We start from the raw sequence: 16,554 nt of genomic DNA, 5'->3' as shown, positions 1-16,554 counted from the left end.
TTGACAGAAGTGACAAAACAATCGGTTCAGCAACAAAAAAACAAACAAACCAATAAACAGCAGAAGATAGCAATTATCTACTGATTGCACGCCCTATAAAGGAATAGAAAGCTTTGTTGGATGTAAAAGAGAACCTGGTTCCGTTTGCATATTGTAGATAAGTGGAGACAACTCTCAATCGTTATCGTTACCTGTCGAATGGTTCACTGTTTCACAAGCTGCCGCTTGAAGAAGACATCGGTTCGACGCGATTCGTAACTCAACGACACACAGAAGGCTCGTAGCCGACCAACGAAATCTCCAAACAACCATGCCCGTGCACACAGCCCAGAAGTGGATCTACGCGAAGCCGTTCGTCAATGAGCCATCGTTGGAAAACTTCCAGCTGGTGGAGGAACCGGTACCGCAGCTACAGGATGGAGGTTAGGTACAGTCGTTTTTTTTTTTCTTTAAACCATCTGCCCCCCCTGTTAGCTTGCTAACCTTCTTATGAACATTTCATTTCAGAATTTATGATCCGTGCCATGTACCTGAGCGTGGATCCGTACATGCGCATCTACACGCTGAACGCTCCCACCGGCAGCACCATGATCGGTGGCCAGGTCGGTGAGGTGATTGAAAGCCGGCACGCCAACTTTCCGGTTGGATCGTACGCATTCGCGCAGGTCGGCTGGCGTACCATTTCCGTGTGCAATCCGGACGCGTTCGAAACGCGAAAACCGTACGTGTTGCCAGACTTTGGCCCGCTGCCCATTTCGCTCGGTATGGGTGCGCTCGGTACGGTCGGCAATACGGCGTACTTTGGCTTTCTGGAGATTTGTAAACCACAGCCGGGTGAAACGGTGGTGGTTAGTGGTGCGGCCGGTGCGGTCGGTAGTATGGTGGGCCAGATCGGTAAGATTAAGGGATGCCGGGTGATCGGCATAGCGGGGACGCGTGAAAAGTGCGATTGGCTGCGGGAGATCGGTTTCGATGGTACGATTAACTACAAGGAGGAGAATATTGGCGAAGCGTTGAAGGCGCTAGCACCGGACGGCGTGGACTGTTACTTCGACAATGTCGGGGGGCAAACTTCCTCGGCGGTAAAGGGACAGATGAAACCTTTCGGACGGATTTCCGTGTGTGGCACGATTTCGATGTACAACGATCGGCCGGTACAGGTGGTCGATCCGCAGCTTGATTTCGTGTGGAAACAGCTGATGCAGGAAGGGTTCAGTGTGCACCGGTGGACCGATCGGTGGTTTGAGGGTATCGAGCAGAACTGCCGGTGGATCCGGGAGGGCAAGCTGAAGGTGCGGGAAACGGTTACCGAGGGTTTCCAGAATATGCCACAGGCGTTCATAGACATGATGAAGGGTGGAAATGTTGGGAAAGCGGTTGTTAAAGTTTGATGCGCTGAATTAAATTCAGATGAAAATTAAAGAAAAAAAAACACTTAAAATTGTGCCTTTTAAAAGATGGACTTATGGACCGGAAGTTGATGCATTTTTTCAAATAAAAATAAAATAAACGAAATTTTCAAATAATTTTTAATCTAATTTTCTTCTAAAGCAATAACAGAAACACTACTTAGGTAACGCCCTTATCGCTACAGATAAGGATTTGTTTCGAGAGCTAAATTTTTCGGGTCATTATCACAAACACCGGCAGCTGAATTTCGTTATCATTTCTCGCGCCCCACGCCACGATTCCTTCCTTTGACAGATACGAACTAGTGATGGGAAAAAAGGAGCGGAACTTGAACCTGGGGTGCAAAAGAACCTATTTGAATATAATGAATGTAAATACATTTTTCCATCATTTTATGGTTTATGGTAAGACTCGAGAAAGCCCCCCCTTTTGTGTGCAGTACTGTGGCCTGTCATTTTTATGGCACAGTGGGATTTTTGTATGGTCATAACTCGTTTGATAACAACATTGTGCATTGCTCCTTAATACTGTTAATAGCGAGTAGAGCATGATAATATGCATTGTAAGAAGTGATTTGGGTAAAAGACTCGAGAAGGCCCCCCCCTGACAAAATTTGTTAGGCGCTGTAGGATTTACGCCTAAAGGTATGCAATCCGCAGTACACGTTGCGAGAGCTTCACAGTGAGCTTTCAGTGTGCTTTCAGTGTGGTCAAAATTGGTTGAAGAAAGTCGAATAAAATATTGTTATTATTTGATTAAAACCCCCTCTCCGCTAACCCTACCATTCATTTTGGGTTACAGGGGCTTCGTACTAGTTTTCAGTCGCACTAGGGGTGAACAATCGGGCCTAAAACATGCACGGCGTTCTCGGACGGTAACGGAACAGTAATTCGATGAATACTTGTTACCTTGCATTGATATTCAGCAAAGGAGGAAACATAAGAATAACATAATCTCAAACCACTTGTTACAATGTGTTTTATCAAGTTCTACTCGCTGTCTATTAACAGTATTAAGGAACAATGCACAATGTTTACATGAAATGGGTTTTGACCATACAGAAAGCCCACTGTACAACAAAAATGACAGGCCACAGTGCTGCACACAAAAGATTCTAGGGGGGGCCTTCTCGAGTCTTTTACCGTGATTTGAAATGTTGATATTCTTATTTTTCCTCGTTTTCTGAATATATATGCCCGTTAACCAGTATCCATCGAACCAATGTTCCGTTCCAGTCCGGGAACACCGTGTATGTTGTAAGCCTGATTGGTCACTCCTAGCATGACCAAAAATTATTACATAGCTCCTGTAACCCAATATAAAAGGTCAGGATAGAGGGAAAGGGATTTAATCGAATAATAAGCAATATTTCATTCGACTTTATTCAACCATTTTTGACCACACTGAAAGCACACTGTGAAGCTTTCGCAACGTGTACTTGCGGATTGCATACATTCAGGCGTAAATCCTACAGTGCCTAACAAATGTTGTCAGGGGGGGGGGGGGGGGGAGAGAGGTGGCCTTCCCGAGTCGAGTCTCGAGTTCTCGAGTATTCGGAACCTTTTTTGCTAGGTTCGAACCGGAACGGCCAACACCAATACGAATTGTCAGTCCGGTTTATTTGTCCTTGTTTATCAGCCAAGACAATTGCGCCCGGCATTTTGTATTTCAAACGAATCACCTCGAAAATGAGTAAGAAAAGCGCATTTCACGTGAAATGTGTGTGTGATTTAATCAATTTTCCTCTCTGTATTGCAGCAATGCTTTGGAAGCACATTGCCCGTCGTTGCTATTCCAGCGATGCGGCACTGGCCCGCAAATGGATTTACGCGAAAACGTTCAAAGGGGAACCGTCGCACGCAAACTTCCGGCTCGAAACGGAACCAATCCCAGCGTCACTGCGCGACGGAGAATTTCTCGCCCAAGCCGAATATCTTTCCGTCGATCCGTACATGCGCCCGTACATGCTGGCGTACCCGGAAGGTTCGCTCATGATCGGTGGCCAGATAGCGCGGGTAACGCGCAGCGCGAACGATCAGTTTCCGGTCGGGGCTAGCGTTTTCGGCCAGTTCGGCTGGCGTACGCATACGGTGTGTGATCCGGCGGCGTTGGAAAAGGATAAACCCTACGTACTGCCCGACTTTGGACCGTTGCCCCGCAGCCTTGGGTTGGGTGTGCTGGGTATGCCGGGCAATACGGCTCACTTTGGGCTGCGCGAGCTTTGCCAACCGAAACGAGGGGAAACGATTGTGGTGAGCGGTGCGGCCGGTGCGGTCGGCAGTGTGGTGGGCCAGATCGGGAAACAGCTGGGCTGCCGTGTGATCGGAATTGCCGGTTCGGATGCCAAGTGTAAGTGGTTGGAGCAGGACCTCGGATTCGACGGGACGATCAACTACAAGCGAAACAACGTGTACGCCGAGCTGAAGACCGTTGCACCGAACGGGGTCGATTGTTACTTCGATAATGTCGGTGGGGACATTACCGAGACGGTGCTGAAGCAGATGAACGTTTACGGCCGGATTGCGGTGTGCGGTGCGATTTCCAACTATAACAGTGCCGTGGGCAAGGTTACCGATCCGCAGCGCCAGTTCGTGTTTAAGCAGCTGCGTATGGAAGGATTTCTGGTGTGGCGGTGGAACGATCGGTGGATGGAGGGCATCGAGGCGAACCTGCAATTGATACGGGAAGGACGGCTTGCGTACCAGGAAACGATCACCGAAGGGTTCGACAAGATGCCGGATGCTTTTATTGATATGTTGCGCGGTGGCAATACTGGTAAGGCGGTGGTAAAGATCTAAAACCCCGTCGATTAAGGATACTGTATCACGCGATTGTAAAATAATAATAACCATGGATGCTGGTAGAGGAATTGATTGTGTACAATAGCACGGGTACGATTAGATGTTAGGGAGAAGGACTTTGTCCCGGAAGTTTCACGTCCTAGGCCTGTTTGGAGCCATCCTCCCGATGGTACCGTTGGTGGTGGTTCTTCAGCAAACACTTATACTGAAACCGTTTATCACACTTCGCACAAGGATACGGTTTGTCGTTCGTGTGTATGCGCATATGCACCCGGAGCGTGTAGGCAATGGTGAACTTTTTATTGCACACACCGCACACGTGCTTCCGGTCGTTACTGTGCGTTTTCATGTGCTTCCAGATTGCTCGTCTGAAAGGGGGGGGGAAAGGAAATGGTTGTACAATCTGTTGGAAATAAAGACCAAAACAGGGGCTTTTTTGAATCATTTAATGGGCCTTGCATGCAGTTAGAGGAATGTTTGCAACTTGCAATATTCCACTATCCACCGTTGAAACATTCCACCGAATGATTCAAAAGTTCCATTGTATGATACCGAACCCTTCAAATGCATCTACCCTACTCACTTGTTACGCATCAGCTTACCGCACACCGTGCACGGTATTTTCGGTTCCTCATGGTACGTGAGGTGCGTTTTGTAGATACCCTGCGTTTTACACTTCTTGCCACAAACATTACACACCGCGTAGAAGTAGTCGGTGTGCCACAATTTTTTATGTCGATTTAAAAGAACCAACCCGGTAAAGGTGCTGCTGCATCCTTCCTGATCGCAAGCATACGGACGTATATCTGCCAACGAACAAGGAGGGGGGCAATGTAATACGATGGTACAAAAACCCGAACCCACTCATTACCTACTTTCATGTTCGTTGAGATGGGTTTTCAGCTTCCAATTGTCGTACTGCTTGCCGCAAATGTGGCACGTGACCTTGGTGCGTTTGGCAGATTTTTTGACGACCGCCAGCTCGGGTTCGCTTTGATCACCGGTCGCTTGCAACTTTGTCGAAACGTACTGCCCGTGGGTGTTTGTATGTTCGAGCAGATCGTCCTGCTGGGTAGGTGTTTGCTCTTCGAGAAACTTTGTAATTTCCATCAAAATTTCCGGATCCGGTTCGCACTGCTGTAACCGGGCAAAACCATCCGATCCGTCCGGTTTCGGCGGCTGCAAGTTCGTCTTTTCCGGCCCACCCTTCCTGTCTCGCCGCTCCGCTTGTTGTCCATCCTCACCGAACAGTTCCGTACCGATTGCAAGGGATCCGTCCAGATACTGCTCACTGTGCACGACGATGCTGGCGTACAGATAGTCCACCTGCTGCTTGTGCCGTACGATAAAGTTTTCGCATTCCCGCAGAAGCAGCTGGTTCCGATCGGACGCCCAATCACCGAGCTCCAGTATCACGAAGTCTTCCATCAGTAGGCGATTGGTTTTGAAGCACGCGTTGCGAAACTCCGTCGTCAGGAACAGGAGCGAGGCGCAGTTTTTACATATTTTGGTCAGATTGTCCTGCTTGGTAACCTGTAAGCGATATGAGGATGGGTACTATAAGTACAGCACCATGTGCGCGACTGCACCGATTCCGACCATACTCACGCGTATCGAGGTGCATTCAAATATTTGATGTGCAATGCTGTACTCCTTGTCGGTGAAGATGTACTCGAGAAAGTTGTCGTCACACACTCGCATGCACAGTCTGCACTGGTTGGGATCGTTGATTGCGTTTCTGCTGTTCGGAGGGTCCATTGTGTCCTAAAGATTGCCACAACACCGCCAGAAAAACACAGACACACTATCATACCACTGGTTTCCATGCTCCTTCACTATCCGTTTTCAGTCCAGCTTATGTTTGCGCGCATGTCCCTGTTTAAGGATGGCAACTGTCGGCGTTTGCCGCGAGCCGGAAAGTACATTTGAATGGTGCAGCTAAGTAAAGGACGTGTAGATGATTTGGACCTACAAAACACCAGATAATTTAACCGGATTTAATTAAAATCAATTTAAGGGAAATAGCCATACCGATAAATAAACAAACAATCAATTTCTGCACTCAACTGTCAAACAGATGTTTATGACATTGGCTTTCCGGTTCGAAACGGCTCAAACGGTCAATTGAAACGGTTTATACTGTGTGGCTCGATTCTGCACATCGAGTTGAGCTACATTTTCCCCTCGAAACGAGTAGTAATCGATGGGAAATGGTGTGCATTTAATATTTAAGTACATTTAAACATTTGTCTAATTCAAAACTACCTTTCCGGCTCGTTTAAAAACGGCCACGCAATGCGAAAACGTCACGCAGAACGGTCGCCACTCGATCCGCACCATTCCGCTTGACAACACACGCTGGTGGAACATCAACATCGAAGCAGTCTATAAAATGCCAGTACTGGTCGCTGTTTGTAAAATGCAACCTTCGCACACGGTCATCTCTGTTCGTCGCGTGCATGCGTTGCCGTAATCGGTCCCGCAAACTTTACGCATATATCATCTACACGGTCCCGTAAACTCCTGTGCCCACAGTGTCGGTGTTCCGGCTCCGGCAAGACAGCGCTAGAAACACAAGTGGTCTTTTCGGCAATCAACCTGCAGTACGGTGAACCGCGGCAGCAATACAGCATTACGCCGGACGCGAACCTGACGGTGGTGTTCCACGAAACACGGTGGTGACAATGTCGCAGTCGGTGGACGTCGATGAGCTGGAGAAGGATTGGTCCGAACTGTCGGACGAATTTCGCAGCCTGGAGGTAAGCCGGATCCGGATGTTTTCCGCGAACGCAGCAGTGTTAACCGTGTACCGTTGTTTTTTTCTTCCCTCTCTCTCTCTCTCTCTCTCTCTCTCTCTCTCTCTCTCTCTCTCTTTCTCTGCCGATTGCCATATTTACAGGCTGCGAATCAATCGTACCAGGAGCTGCACGAGCGGCTGGAAGAGATGCAGGAAAAATGCACCAAACAAATACAGCACCAGCGCTACCGGATGCGGCAAATATCGAAAAATCTTAAAACGTAAGCCCCTCTCTCCCTCTCACACACGCACACATACATACACAAACATATTATTGGTTGTGTGGCTGGTATCTCGGTTGCGGTTTCGTTTTGGAACCAATTTTTTCCCCAGTAGTACACGCGCGCGTGCCTGGCACATCTCCCGTGCCAGCCCGTCCGGGTGCTTAATAAGTATGCACAAAACAACAGGTGGGCGATAAGATAAACTTTGGACTCTAACCGACTATCGCGTATCGATTAAAGGGGGTGCAAAAAAAAGAAAGAGCTACACAGGGAATTCTGCTTATCATGCTCAACACCCCGACGAAATTCGGGCTTAACGTTTCTGGCCCGGCATCAGCCGAGGGGGGGGGGGACGAGATGCACCTCCTTACGATATCGTAAAGATTTTCCCTATCAATCAATAGGCCTATTATACACACACACTCCGATCTCTTTGGCTTTGGCTAACCGCGCGAACCTTTTCCCACTTTTGGTTCAAGCGATCAGGTTCAAAAACTACTAATTACCCGCGATACACGATATGATTTTTTTTGCTAGCCCCGTACCCGCCACAAGGACAATCCTTGCACGGAAACCGGTTTCGGTTTGTGCGTAATTATTAACTAATTAAGGAGAGTAGCGACACAAAAAAAAGCATCGCGCTAAGCTGTGAAGGAGCGAGCTGAGCATAACTTACCTTCGTATACTTTACGCTTCAGGTTCATGACCAAGCAGAGGCTAACGCATACGAACAAGGAAAAAATGACGCAGCTCGAGAAAAGCATCATGAAGCGGAAAGCACAGATCCACGAGATCGAGCAAGGACTGCCGCAACAGAACAGCCGCTACCTAAAGATCATTCTAGGCGACGTGAACGTATCGATACTGAACCGGAACGACAAAATACGGTACAAGGATGAGTACGAGAAGTTTAAGCTGATCCTGAACGTGATCGGTTTGCTGCTGTCGTTTCTCAACATCGTGTACAATTATCGGTGAGTAAGCACTGCGCGAACGTCATTTTGCCCGAACCTAACGGCTTTCCTTCCATTTTTCCCGACAGTGCGTTGGAGTTAGTGTTCCTATTTCTGTTGGTCTGGTATTACTGTACGCTTACCATACGAGAATCCATCCTGAAGGTAAGCACCATCCATTCCGGGGTTTTGTTTGTGCTTTCGATTCTTAATCGCTTCTCCTCTCGGTTTAAGGTGAATGGTTCGCGCATTAAGGGCTGGTGGCGTCTGCACCATTTCATCTCGACCGTTTGTGCCGGTGTGCTGCTAGTGTGGCCCCAAGGTGAACCCTGGCAACTGTTCCGCACCCAGTTCATGTACTTTAACGTGTACATCAGCATGGTGCAGTACATGCAGTTCCGGTACCAGAAGGGCGTACTGTACCGGCTGAAGGCGCTCGGCGAGCGCCACAACATGGACATCACCATCGAGGGCTTCCATTCGTGGATGTGGCGCGGGCTTAAGTTTCTCTTCCCATTCCTGTTTGTGGGCTACCTGTTCCAGTTCTACAATGCCTTTACGCTGTACCACCTAACGAACCATCCGGACGCGACATGGCAGGTGTGTACCCCGCACTACACGTTGCACCCACCCCCCTTTTTAACGGACCTTTCTCGCCTTCCGCAGATACCTGTCTTGAGCATTCTGTTCCTCATACTGTTCGTTGGCAACAGCTTGACCACGCTGATGGTCATACTGCAGAAGCAAACCGAACGTACCGAGAACCGCTATCGACTGATGAGTCTGATCGCATCGAAACGACAGAAAAACGTACGGGTAGGTTTCAGGTGCAAGTCTTTGGGCGCAATTTAACGATGTCTTGTGCAATATCTCATTTCTTTCTAGCAGCCAACGAACGACGATGAGGTGGACGGTGGTAAAGGAGATGCAGATTCAGCTAAATCGAAGTAAACACTAAATTTTTGTTATCAAATTTCATTTCACCAATGAGCGAGAGAGCGAGAGGGTGAGGTAGGAGGAGAAGGTGAGAGGACGAGAGGGGTAGGGCAACTTTGTTGGACGTTTCATTTATGTTTATTTATCAAAAGAGAATATGAATAAATCGCGACAGCGCGCTTGTAAATCCTGAACATATCCCTGACGTATCCCTGAATGTAACGTTTGCTTCGTAGAATGGAAGTACTTTTAGGCTAAGCATACTGCTGACCGGAAACTCGTAAGTTTAAAGTCTTAACCTTAGTAGATACTGCAAATTATACTGTTCTTCAGGTTTCAGAAGAATCCTAACATCGACTGAAGAGTCTTCGATAGGTCCTCCAGAAACGGATCACCTGCACCTATCATCAACCTCAACGCGACCGGTAAGCCCATAGATCGCCACAAAGCATAGAATCCTGAGCTTCTTCGACTCAGGATCGCTGTGAAACCTTGGGCCTCGTAGAATTGAAGTTTTACTGCAGGAACAGCCAGAGAAGACAGATCGACGCTCCTCAGGTGGTAGAGCACTTCAGTTATCCACGATCACATCACATCACATCGGATAAAGTAGAGAGAAATACTATCAGAGGTCTGGACTGCAGTTTTGTGTGGACTGCAGGCTAGTTTTGTGGAGAAGGATTCCTGGAGGACCTGGTCATGTCTCATAGACAATTGGTGGCCATTGTGTGGTGGAAATGAAACGAGTGCTGAGTCCTGTTGGAATGTCCAAATTCTGCCGCCAAAAATGGTGCCCAGGGTTTCAGCGCTGCCTCCAAAATATGTTCGCGTTAGATTTGCGCATTTATTTTGACCCCACCGTCGATGAATACGAGCGAATGGCCGGTTTTTGAGTTCTGGTGGTTCACGAGCCATTTGTGAGCCACTACGGCGCGGATTTCGTTTAAGCCACTTCCTCACCTTCCGAACCCTATCGGACGATGTTACTGATTTTGTTCGTCCACTTCCTTGACGTCGGGCTACGCTACCAGGATCACAGTAACGTGCCCATGGTACGAGACTTATTACAATTTACATTATCATGCTCTACTCGCTGTATGGTAACAGTATTAGGGAACAGTACATAATATTGAAATGAAACGAGTTATGACCATACAAAAATCCCACTGTGCAATAAAAATGACATGCCACAGTGCTGCACACAAAAGCTTCTAGGGGGGAGGCCTTCTCGAGTCTTTTACCGAAACGAGCTATGACCATACAAAAATCCCACTGTGCAATAAAAATGACAGGCCACAGTGCTGCACACAAAAGATTCTAGGGGGGAGGCCTTCTCGGGTCTTTTACCCAGGTTTTACATCTCACCATATCAAGTCAAAATTGAAGCTGTGGAGCCGATGGCACCAACGGTTCCCAAAAATTGAAAGAGCCTTCCTACGATTCAAATACGACAGCCCGCAGCCGACCATGCGCACGCGTCTTAACAGTAACCCCCCTCCCGGTTTGACGTTTGACAATCGGACGCACGCAAACGCCACCGACCGATCGAGCAAAACACGAACAGCTGAAACCTTTGGCCCTTAAAACCCCAAACCCGCGGATCATTCGCTGCCCATTCCCCGTCCGGTGCGTGTGTGCTGTTCGTGTCTACATGAGAGTGTTTTGTTTGGGTGCTGGTCCGTTCAATGTTGCAGCACATACGAAGTCACCGCAGTTTCCTGCGACCGTTGGGCCTGCTGGAACTGCCGAAAGATGGGTTGATGGGTAAAGTCGAACGTAGCGTTGCGGTCAGCGGCAGTGAGAACGTGCACCCGTTCGCCAAAATGCCAGGCCCTCGACGACTTCCGCTTCTCGGTATGCTGAACGATATCATGCACCTGGGGAAACCAGCTGAGTAAGGCAATTTTTTTTTTAACTACTTGTGATGATTTATTGCTTTCCCTGCTTTGTTACAGAGTTGCAGCTAGTTAAAGACTTTGACTCAGCTTAAGCAAACCCGTTATCGCTAAACCGTTTGTGTTGCTTTCCTGCCATTTTAGGCTGCATCTGCGCATATCGCAGTATCACGAGCTGTACGGTGACCTGGTCCGGATGCAGCTCGGCCCGCAGAACGCGGTGTTCGTCCGCGATCCGTCCCTAATGCGTAAAACATTCCAGCACGAGGGTGCGTACCCGCGCCATCCGCTCCCGGACTCGTGGACATACTTCAACAAGAAGTACAACTACCAACGTGGGTTGTTTTTCATGTTAGTGCGATGTGTTCGAGCCCGCTCGGTTGTGGCTAATTGAGCACTGTTAATTGCCCTTCTGTCACGCTACCCCCACAGGGACGGCAAGGAATGGTTGCAGGCGAGGCAAATTTTTAACAAGCCCATGCTGCGGGAGTTCAGCTGGATGGAGGAACCGATCCGCATTACCTGCGCGGCCACGATCGCACAAATCGGTCCGAACTGTGACGATAAGCACGTGCTCAAGGGCATTGAAGAGTTCCTGTACCGATGGTCGGTGGAAGGTAGGCGCGTTGGCAGCAAGACTTACGGTTCTACACAAACCCTTCAACTTCTAACCACGCTTTCCACCTCTCAACCTCAGTTGTGTTAAGCGTAATGCTGGGGACATCCTTTCGCGAATGTCAACGGTCGGCCGAGTTTCGGGAGCTGGTGCAACAATTCTCGTCCGTAGTGTACGACATCTTCCGCTGCAGCTCGGAGCTGATGAACATTCCACCGGCCATCGCCGACCGGCTCAACGTGCAACCGTGGCAACAGTTTGAAAAGGTGGTGCCCGAAACGATACGCCTTGGTAAGCTGCATTTCGTCCGCTCTTTCGCTCGTTAGAATCCTCAAAACTCCTTTTTTTCTCCAGCAACTGCCATCATAGAATTCGGGATAGCCAACTCCCAGTCGAGGGACGGTTTGCTGGAGCTGATGGTGGAGAAGCTCGACAAACCGTTGATGATGCGCATCTTTGTTGACTTCATTATCGCTGCTGGTGATACGGTGAGGAGGTACAGTCGCTACCAGATACCGGTTCTAACCTAACATTTCGGGCTCTTCTTGTAGACTGCCTTCGCCACCGTATGGGCACTTTACTTGCTAGCCAAAAATCCGACCCTGCAAGAATCGGTCCGAGAGAGTGTGCTCGAGTCGAACACGCTCGAATGTGCCGCGGTAAAGGGTGTCGTACGCGAAACGTTGCGTCTGTATCCGGTCGCACCGTTTATTGGGCGATTCATCGAACATGAATGTATCTTTGGCGAGTACCAACTACCGAAGGATGTGAGTAAGCGTTCACCGCTGGATAGGATGTCGCGTGTGAGGTACATTTCCGTTCTTTCCATGCAGACGCTGGTGTTGCTATCGCTGTACAGTGCCGGCCGGGATGAACGATTCTTCGCCCAGCCGGAGCAGTTCAATCCGTACCGATGGCAAAGAATCAGTGCAGGCAATGACGCCGCCACACCAGGCAACCGAGCTGGCAACACACCATCCGCTTCATTGCCGTTTGCAATCGGTGCCCGATCATGCATCGGACAGAAAATTGCACAGCTCCAAATGCATTATCTAATCTCGTTGGTAAGTACCAGTACAAAGTGAAGACTTAAGCACCCGTTTAACGTCACCCTTTCTCAATCGGTAGATCCTAACGAACTTTGAAGTTGGTCTGGCGGGAAAGGAGCAGCAGGAGTCAATTAAACCGATTCTGAAGATGATTACGGTACCTAATATGCCTGTGAAGTTAAGCTTTCAAACGATTCCAACTAGCTCTAGCTAAGATATCCGGCTGCGTGTCTGAGATGATGAAGACGGTTCGGATAATCGGGGACTGCAAGCAATGATGAAGTGCGTGATATCGTTTTACCCTCCAACACCAATACCTCAATGGATATACCTCACAGAATCCCATGTTAGCTAGGCTGCTTTTGACATTTGTTGAGTTTTTTTTAAATATTGTTAATTATGTAAGATACAGCTTTTAAAGTCTTCCAAATTATAACAAGATTATTTCGTTTCAGAAACCCGTCCGATCGGGTTTCAGTTTGGGTCAGTGCTCAGTGATGATGTCTTTAAATCATTCTCAACTACGGGTACGGGTACGTTGCATCTCGCACGTTTATCGCAAAATAAATAAGATTTCACCAAGAGCACAAGCGAGATAGGTTTCACCGGGGATGGTTCAGCTTGATAACTGCTGCTGCTTGCTACTGCTGTACCGTGCCAGACTCCGCACTCTGGTGAACATTTTTCATCTCGCGCTTAAAGTCCTTAAGACAATAAAATAAAAAAACAATAAATACATATCCAAGCTTCAGCAGGAAGCAGTCTCGCAAACTCACCTTGACGAGGGCGAAATATTTCTTCCGATTCGCTTCCAGCTCGTTGAGCGTTTGCTGGAGACACCGTTCGGCCTGCTCCAGCTTACGGGTGCGATCGGCAATGTGTTTCGCCATCAGCAACCGCTCCTCGGTTCGGTGCTGACGTTCGAGGGCGAGCGAGTTCGCGAGACTGATAATCTGGGCGTCATACTCCTGGCACATGGTCACAAACTTGCCGTACTCGAGCGTAATGGCGATGGTTTTCGATTCTTGCGTTGCGATTTCCTGCTGCAGCAGGCAGTTCACCTCGCTCAGGTCTTTGTTCAGTGCCAACAGCTCCAGCTCGCGTGCCTTCAGCTCCTCAACATCCTTCCGATGTTCGTCCAGGGTGGTGGTTAGCTGCTCGAGCTCCGCACGCTGCTCGCTCACGATGAGCTCTATCCTGCAGAGACATTGTATGGACGATTAGGGACCTGTTCCGGATAATGGCGGACAGATGTACGGTACCGTTTGGATTCCTGCGCAAGTTCGTTCGCGGCATCGACTTTAGATTGTAGTTCCTCTATCACAGATTCCTGGTGATTCATTTTCTTCTGCACCTGCTCCATCTGCTGCCGCAGGTGTTCTCGCTCTGCCTCAGTTTCCTTCAGCTGTGAGTAGAGTAAGATATAGATGAGCTTCCTTCTCTAGGATATCCTGGTGGTCCTCACTTACCGCCTGCAGGGAAAGATTGTACTTTTTGTCCTGCCGTTCGGATACATCCTGCAGCTCTAGGTTGGTGCGCTGCAGAGCCATTATCCTGGCCGTCTGCTCGTCGCTCGCATGCTTCAGCATAATTTCCCGTGCCTGCAGCTCCATCACCTTGCGCTCCATCTCGGCCACCTGTTCGCTCGCCTGGTGCGTCTCTTCCGCGATGACATGCTGCAATAACTGTTGACGCAAATTTAGCACTTCCGCCTCAAGTCTCTTGGGATAAAACAATAATGTAGGGCTGTAGTAATGCAAAATATAAACCCTCCCCCCCGAATGGTCGAAGAGGACTACCCGCTGTTGGCAGCCAAAAATACCGTTCGATCCTCAGCTTCGCGGCGTAAGCGGCAGCTGCTGTACTTGTAGCGCATCTCGATCTGGGACGAGTAATGGCGACTACCTTCCAGTTCTTTGCCGACGCGCTCAATATCCCGGAGCTTGTTCGACAGATGAATGGTCGCGAAGTAACGCGTAAAAGAAATTAAATGTCAAAAAAGAAGAACCAACAACCAATACAACTAATATCACTACTCAAACTGCTGCTGACTTGCTAAAGGCACAAGCAGAATTGGAAGTACTCGTAGCATACTGGAAATCGTTCGACAGGGAATTCGACTCAAGCATCTAAACAGTTCGTAGCATCCACAGCTGATACAGTTACTTGCAAAGTTACGCTACCCCAACACCTGGACATCACTAGCATTACCTTCGATTCGATGTTTTTCTGCAGCTTCGCCTTGTCCGCTTTGAGGGTAGCAATCTGTTTCTGGAGGCCACCAACTTCTTGATCGTGCCGCCGGATTTTGGACTCTTTCTCCTCCACCAGCGCCTTCAGATCGAGGACCTTCTTCTCCACGAACGCGTACTTGATGACCAGATTCTCATTGTCCTTCACATACCCGTCGAGCCGTTTCTGGAGCTAGTGACATACCGCAAAAGCAACACCGTCAGGACTCGGTTGGAACAGCTGAGCTCGGACGAGCGCTATGAGCTTACCGTTTCGTTACTCTGCTCAAGTGTTGCCAGCTGTGCACGGCACTCGTTCAGTTGCTGTTGCTGGTGCGAACAGTCACACTTGGCCACCGTCTCCCGGCCCGGAGACTCGTCGGCAGTGACCTCATCGGCCATACTTTCTGTTTTCGGCGTGCGTGTACCATGTACGAGTGTTGTCCGCGCGCGATAACTGATTGGTTTGGAGTTATCGATTTTGCCCAGCACAGACTCCCCGACAGGTTCACGCGACTGCGCATGTGCACTGCTTTGCTATAAAAGCAATGTTTAGTGTTTTTGTTACACGTGCACGTGCGGAACACCTTCTACACGATAATTTGAATTACAAAAAAAAATGCTCAGACTGTGGTTGTTTTTTTATAGTTAGATCGGTTTAAACGGATTTTGATGTTTAAATCGAATTATCTTGGTGGAAGAAAAGGCAGAATCCTTTGCTATAATATAGCTCACGACTTCAAGCTGCCAGGACACGTGTTGTCATTTGAATTAGAAGAAGAATCTAAATGGATTTTCAGATTTACTGGCAAAATGTGAACAATACACAAGACAACATTAGAATAGATGGTTGTAGAATAAATAGTCCTGACGATACCTAGACCAGCAAACCCTTTAATAGCTAGAACATTGAAGTCGCAGAAGTATCATCATCAAGGTTTTAAGCGATAGTTTTGAGGATAGTACCCATTTAATCTGGAGCGCCATATGCTATAAAAACAAAACATTTGAAAATCTATCAAATCAGTCTATCAGGCGGACACGAAGTATCGGCAGAAGTGTCCAATCCTTTTTAAAAACCATTTCCCTACGCCATATATTTCTTGGGGCGGAAATTGCGAAATGAATTGTTGCGATGTTTTCTCAATCTGAGGAGATTGATGTGACACACATAAAAATAGATAGCTGTGCCTGGGGGTAGGAAGAAACTGTCACCATCTTGGAACGGAAATGATTCCGTTAGTCTAATTTAATCACCATTAACCATGTTGAGGCGCTTATAGAACGTCTGGCAAGAAGGTCTGGCCAGAGCTTTAATCGACATGGCGAAGAACTATTTCGAAGTGCTTCCAGTTTTAAATGTAGGTCACGCAGTTTTACAGCCCGAAAGAATAAAACTTGCAAATGGCGGTGCCACATCAAGTGAGGATTCGCTGTTTGAAGTGGGAGTGAAGTAAAGCGGCTAGAATTGATATCTGTTCTGCTATGAGAACCGGCACCGGATATCCAGCTAATGCACTCTCCAGCAACGATAAAGCGGACTCTGGATCGAGCTATAACGCGTACTCTCTGCAAAGCGTCGTTTAATTGAAAATGGTTGCTTCACATGCTTATGAAGTGTATTATTCAGTAGCATACTGGA

At 48.3% G+C, this 16,554-nt stretch overlaps 6 protein-coding genes across 14 annotated transcripts; 4 read left to right on the top strand and 2 right to left on the bottom strand.

Moving 5' to 3' along the window:
- The first annotated feature begins 7 nt into the window (after positions 1-7).
- On the top strand, positions 8-1,526 carry LOC118504674 (prostaglandin reductase 1-like). 2 transcript variants are annotated; one of them, XM_036039481.1, is made up of 2 exons: positions 8-427; positions 508-1,526. In XM_036039481.1, exon 2 carries the CDS (start codon positions 513-515, stop codon positions 1,389-1,391), a length of 879 nt encoding a protein of 292 aa, XP_035895374.1. In that variant the 5' UTR covers positions 8-427; positions 508-512; the 3' UTR covers positions 1,392-1,526. The 2 variants fall into 2 exon arrangements, with proteins under 2 accessions (XP_035895374.1, XP_035895363.1); XM_036039470.1 differs by having other exon boundaries at positions 15-422.
- Positions 1,527-2,944: 1,418 nt separating this feature from the next.
- LOC118504631 (prostaglandin reductase 1-like) lies at positions 2,945-4,660 on the top strand. The gene is made up of 2 exons (XM_036039353.1): positions 2,945-3,102; positions 3,169-4,660. Exons 1-2 carry the CDS (start codon positions 3,099-3,101, stop codon positions 4,206-4,208), a joined length of 1,044 nt encoding a protein of 347 aa, XP_035895246.1. The 5' UTR covers positions 2,945-3,098; the 3' UTR covers positions 4,209-4,660.
- On the bottom strand, positions 4,128-6,285 carry LOC118504601 (zinc finger protein 624-like). Of its 2 annotated transcripts, XM_036039280.1 has the most exons (5): positions 6,243-6,285; positions 5,820-6,179; positions 5,087-5,744; positions 4,795-5,017; positions 4,128-4,579 (listed from the first exon to the last, which is right to left on the bottom strand). In XM_036039280.1, exons 2-5 carry the CDS (start codon positions 5,967-5,969, stop codon positions 4,351-4,353), a joined length of 1,260 nt encoding a protein of 419 aa, XP_035895173.1. In that variant the 5' UTR covers positions 5,970-6,179; positions 6,243-6,285; the 3' UTR covers positions 4,128-4,350. The 2 variants fall into 2 exon arrangements, with proteins under 2 accessions (XP_035895173.1, XP_035895162.1); XM_036039269.1 differs by having other exon boundaries at positions 5,820-6,250.
- Positions 6,286-6,535: 250 nt separating this feature from the next.
- Positions 6,536-9,319, top strand: LOC118504611 (transmembrane protein 120 homolog). Of its 6 annotated transcripts, none has more exons than XM_036039318.1 (7): positions 6,536-6,970; positions 7,111-7,229; positions 7,931-8,206; positions 8,275-8,350; positions 8,420-8,785; positions 8,852-9,001; positions 9,074-9,137. In XM_036039318.1, the coding sequence occupies exons 1-7, from the start codon at positions 6,896-6,898 to the stop codon at positions 9,134-9,136; spliced, it is 1,125 nt and encodes a 374-aa protein (XP_035895211.1). In that variant the 5' UTR covers positions 6,536-6,895; the 3' UTR covers position 9,137. The 6 variants fall into 6 exon arrangements, with proteins under 6 accessions (XP_035895211.1, XP_035895232.1, XP_035895184.1 ...); XM_036039339.1 differs by having other exon boundaries at positions 6,567-6,970; positions 8,852-8,995; positions 9,074-9,312; XM_036039329.1 differs by having other exon boundaries at positions 6,592-6,970; positions 8,852-8,995; positions 9,071-9,311.
- A 1,317-nt stretch (positions 9,320-10,636) lies between these two features.
- On the top strand, positions 10,637-13,452 carry LOC118504477 (cytochrome P450 315a1, mitochondrial). Of its 2 annotated transcripts, XM_036039001.1 has the most exons (8): positions 10,640-11,015; positions 11,161-11,367; positions 11,449-11,633; positions 11,714-11,923; positions 11,987-12,120; positions 12,184-12,399; positions 12,466-12,696; positions 12,761-13,452. In XM_036039001.1, the coding sequence occupies exons 1-8, from the start codon at positions 10,807-10,809 to the stop codon at positions 12,893-12,895; spliced, it is 1,527 nt and encodes a 508-aa protein (XP_035894894.1). In that variant the 5' UTR covers positions 10,640-10,806; the 3' UTR covers positions 12,896-13,452. The 2 variants fall into 2 exon arrangements, with proteins under 2 accessions (XP_035894886.1, XP_035894894.1); XM_036038993.1 differs by having other exon boundaries at positions 10,637-11,015; positions 12,184-12,696.
- Positions 13,069-15,468, bottom strand: LOC118504490 (myosin-7). The gene is made up of 7 exons (XM_036039013.1): positions 15,183-15,468; positions 14,893-15,105; positions 14,504-14,623; positions 14,151-14,402; positions 13,944-14,086; positions 13,458-13,878; positions 13,069-13,385 (listed from the first exon to the last, which is right to left on the bottom strand). The coding sequence occupies exons 1-7, from the start codon at positions 15,312-15,314 to the stop codon at positions 13,323-13,325; spliced, it is 1,344 nt and encodes a 447-aa protein (XP_035894906.1). The 5' UTR covers positions 15,315-15,468; the 3' UTR covers positions 13,069-13,322.
- Positions 15,469-16,554: the final 1,086 nt, after the last annotated feature.

The sequence above is a fragment of the Anopheles stephensi genome, chromosome X (genome assembly GCF_013141755.1).
Source record: "Anopheles stephensi strain Indian chromosome X, UCI_ANSTEP_V1.0, whole genome shotgun sequence".
In the NCBI taxonomy this organism is placed as follows: Eukaryota; Metazoa; Arthropoda; class Insecta; order Diptera; family Culicidae; genus Anopheles; species Anopheles stephensi.
This window is presented reverse-complemented; position numbering and strand designations above follow the sequence as displayed.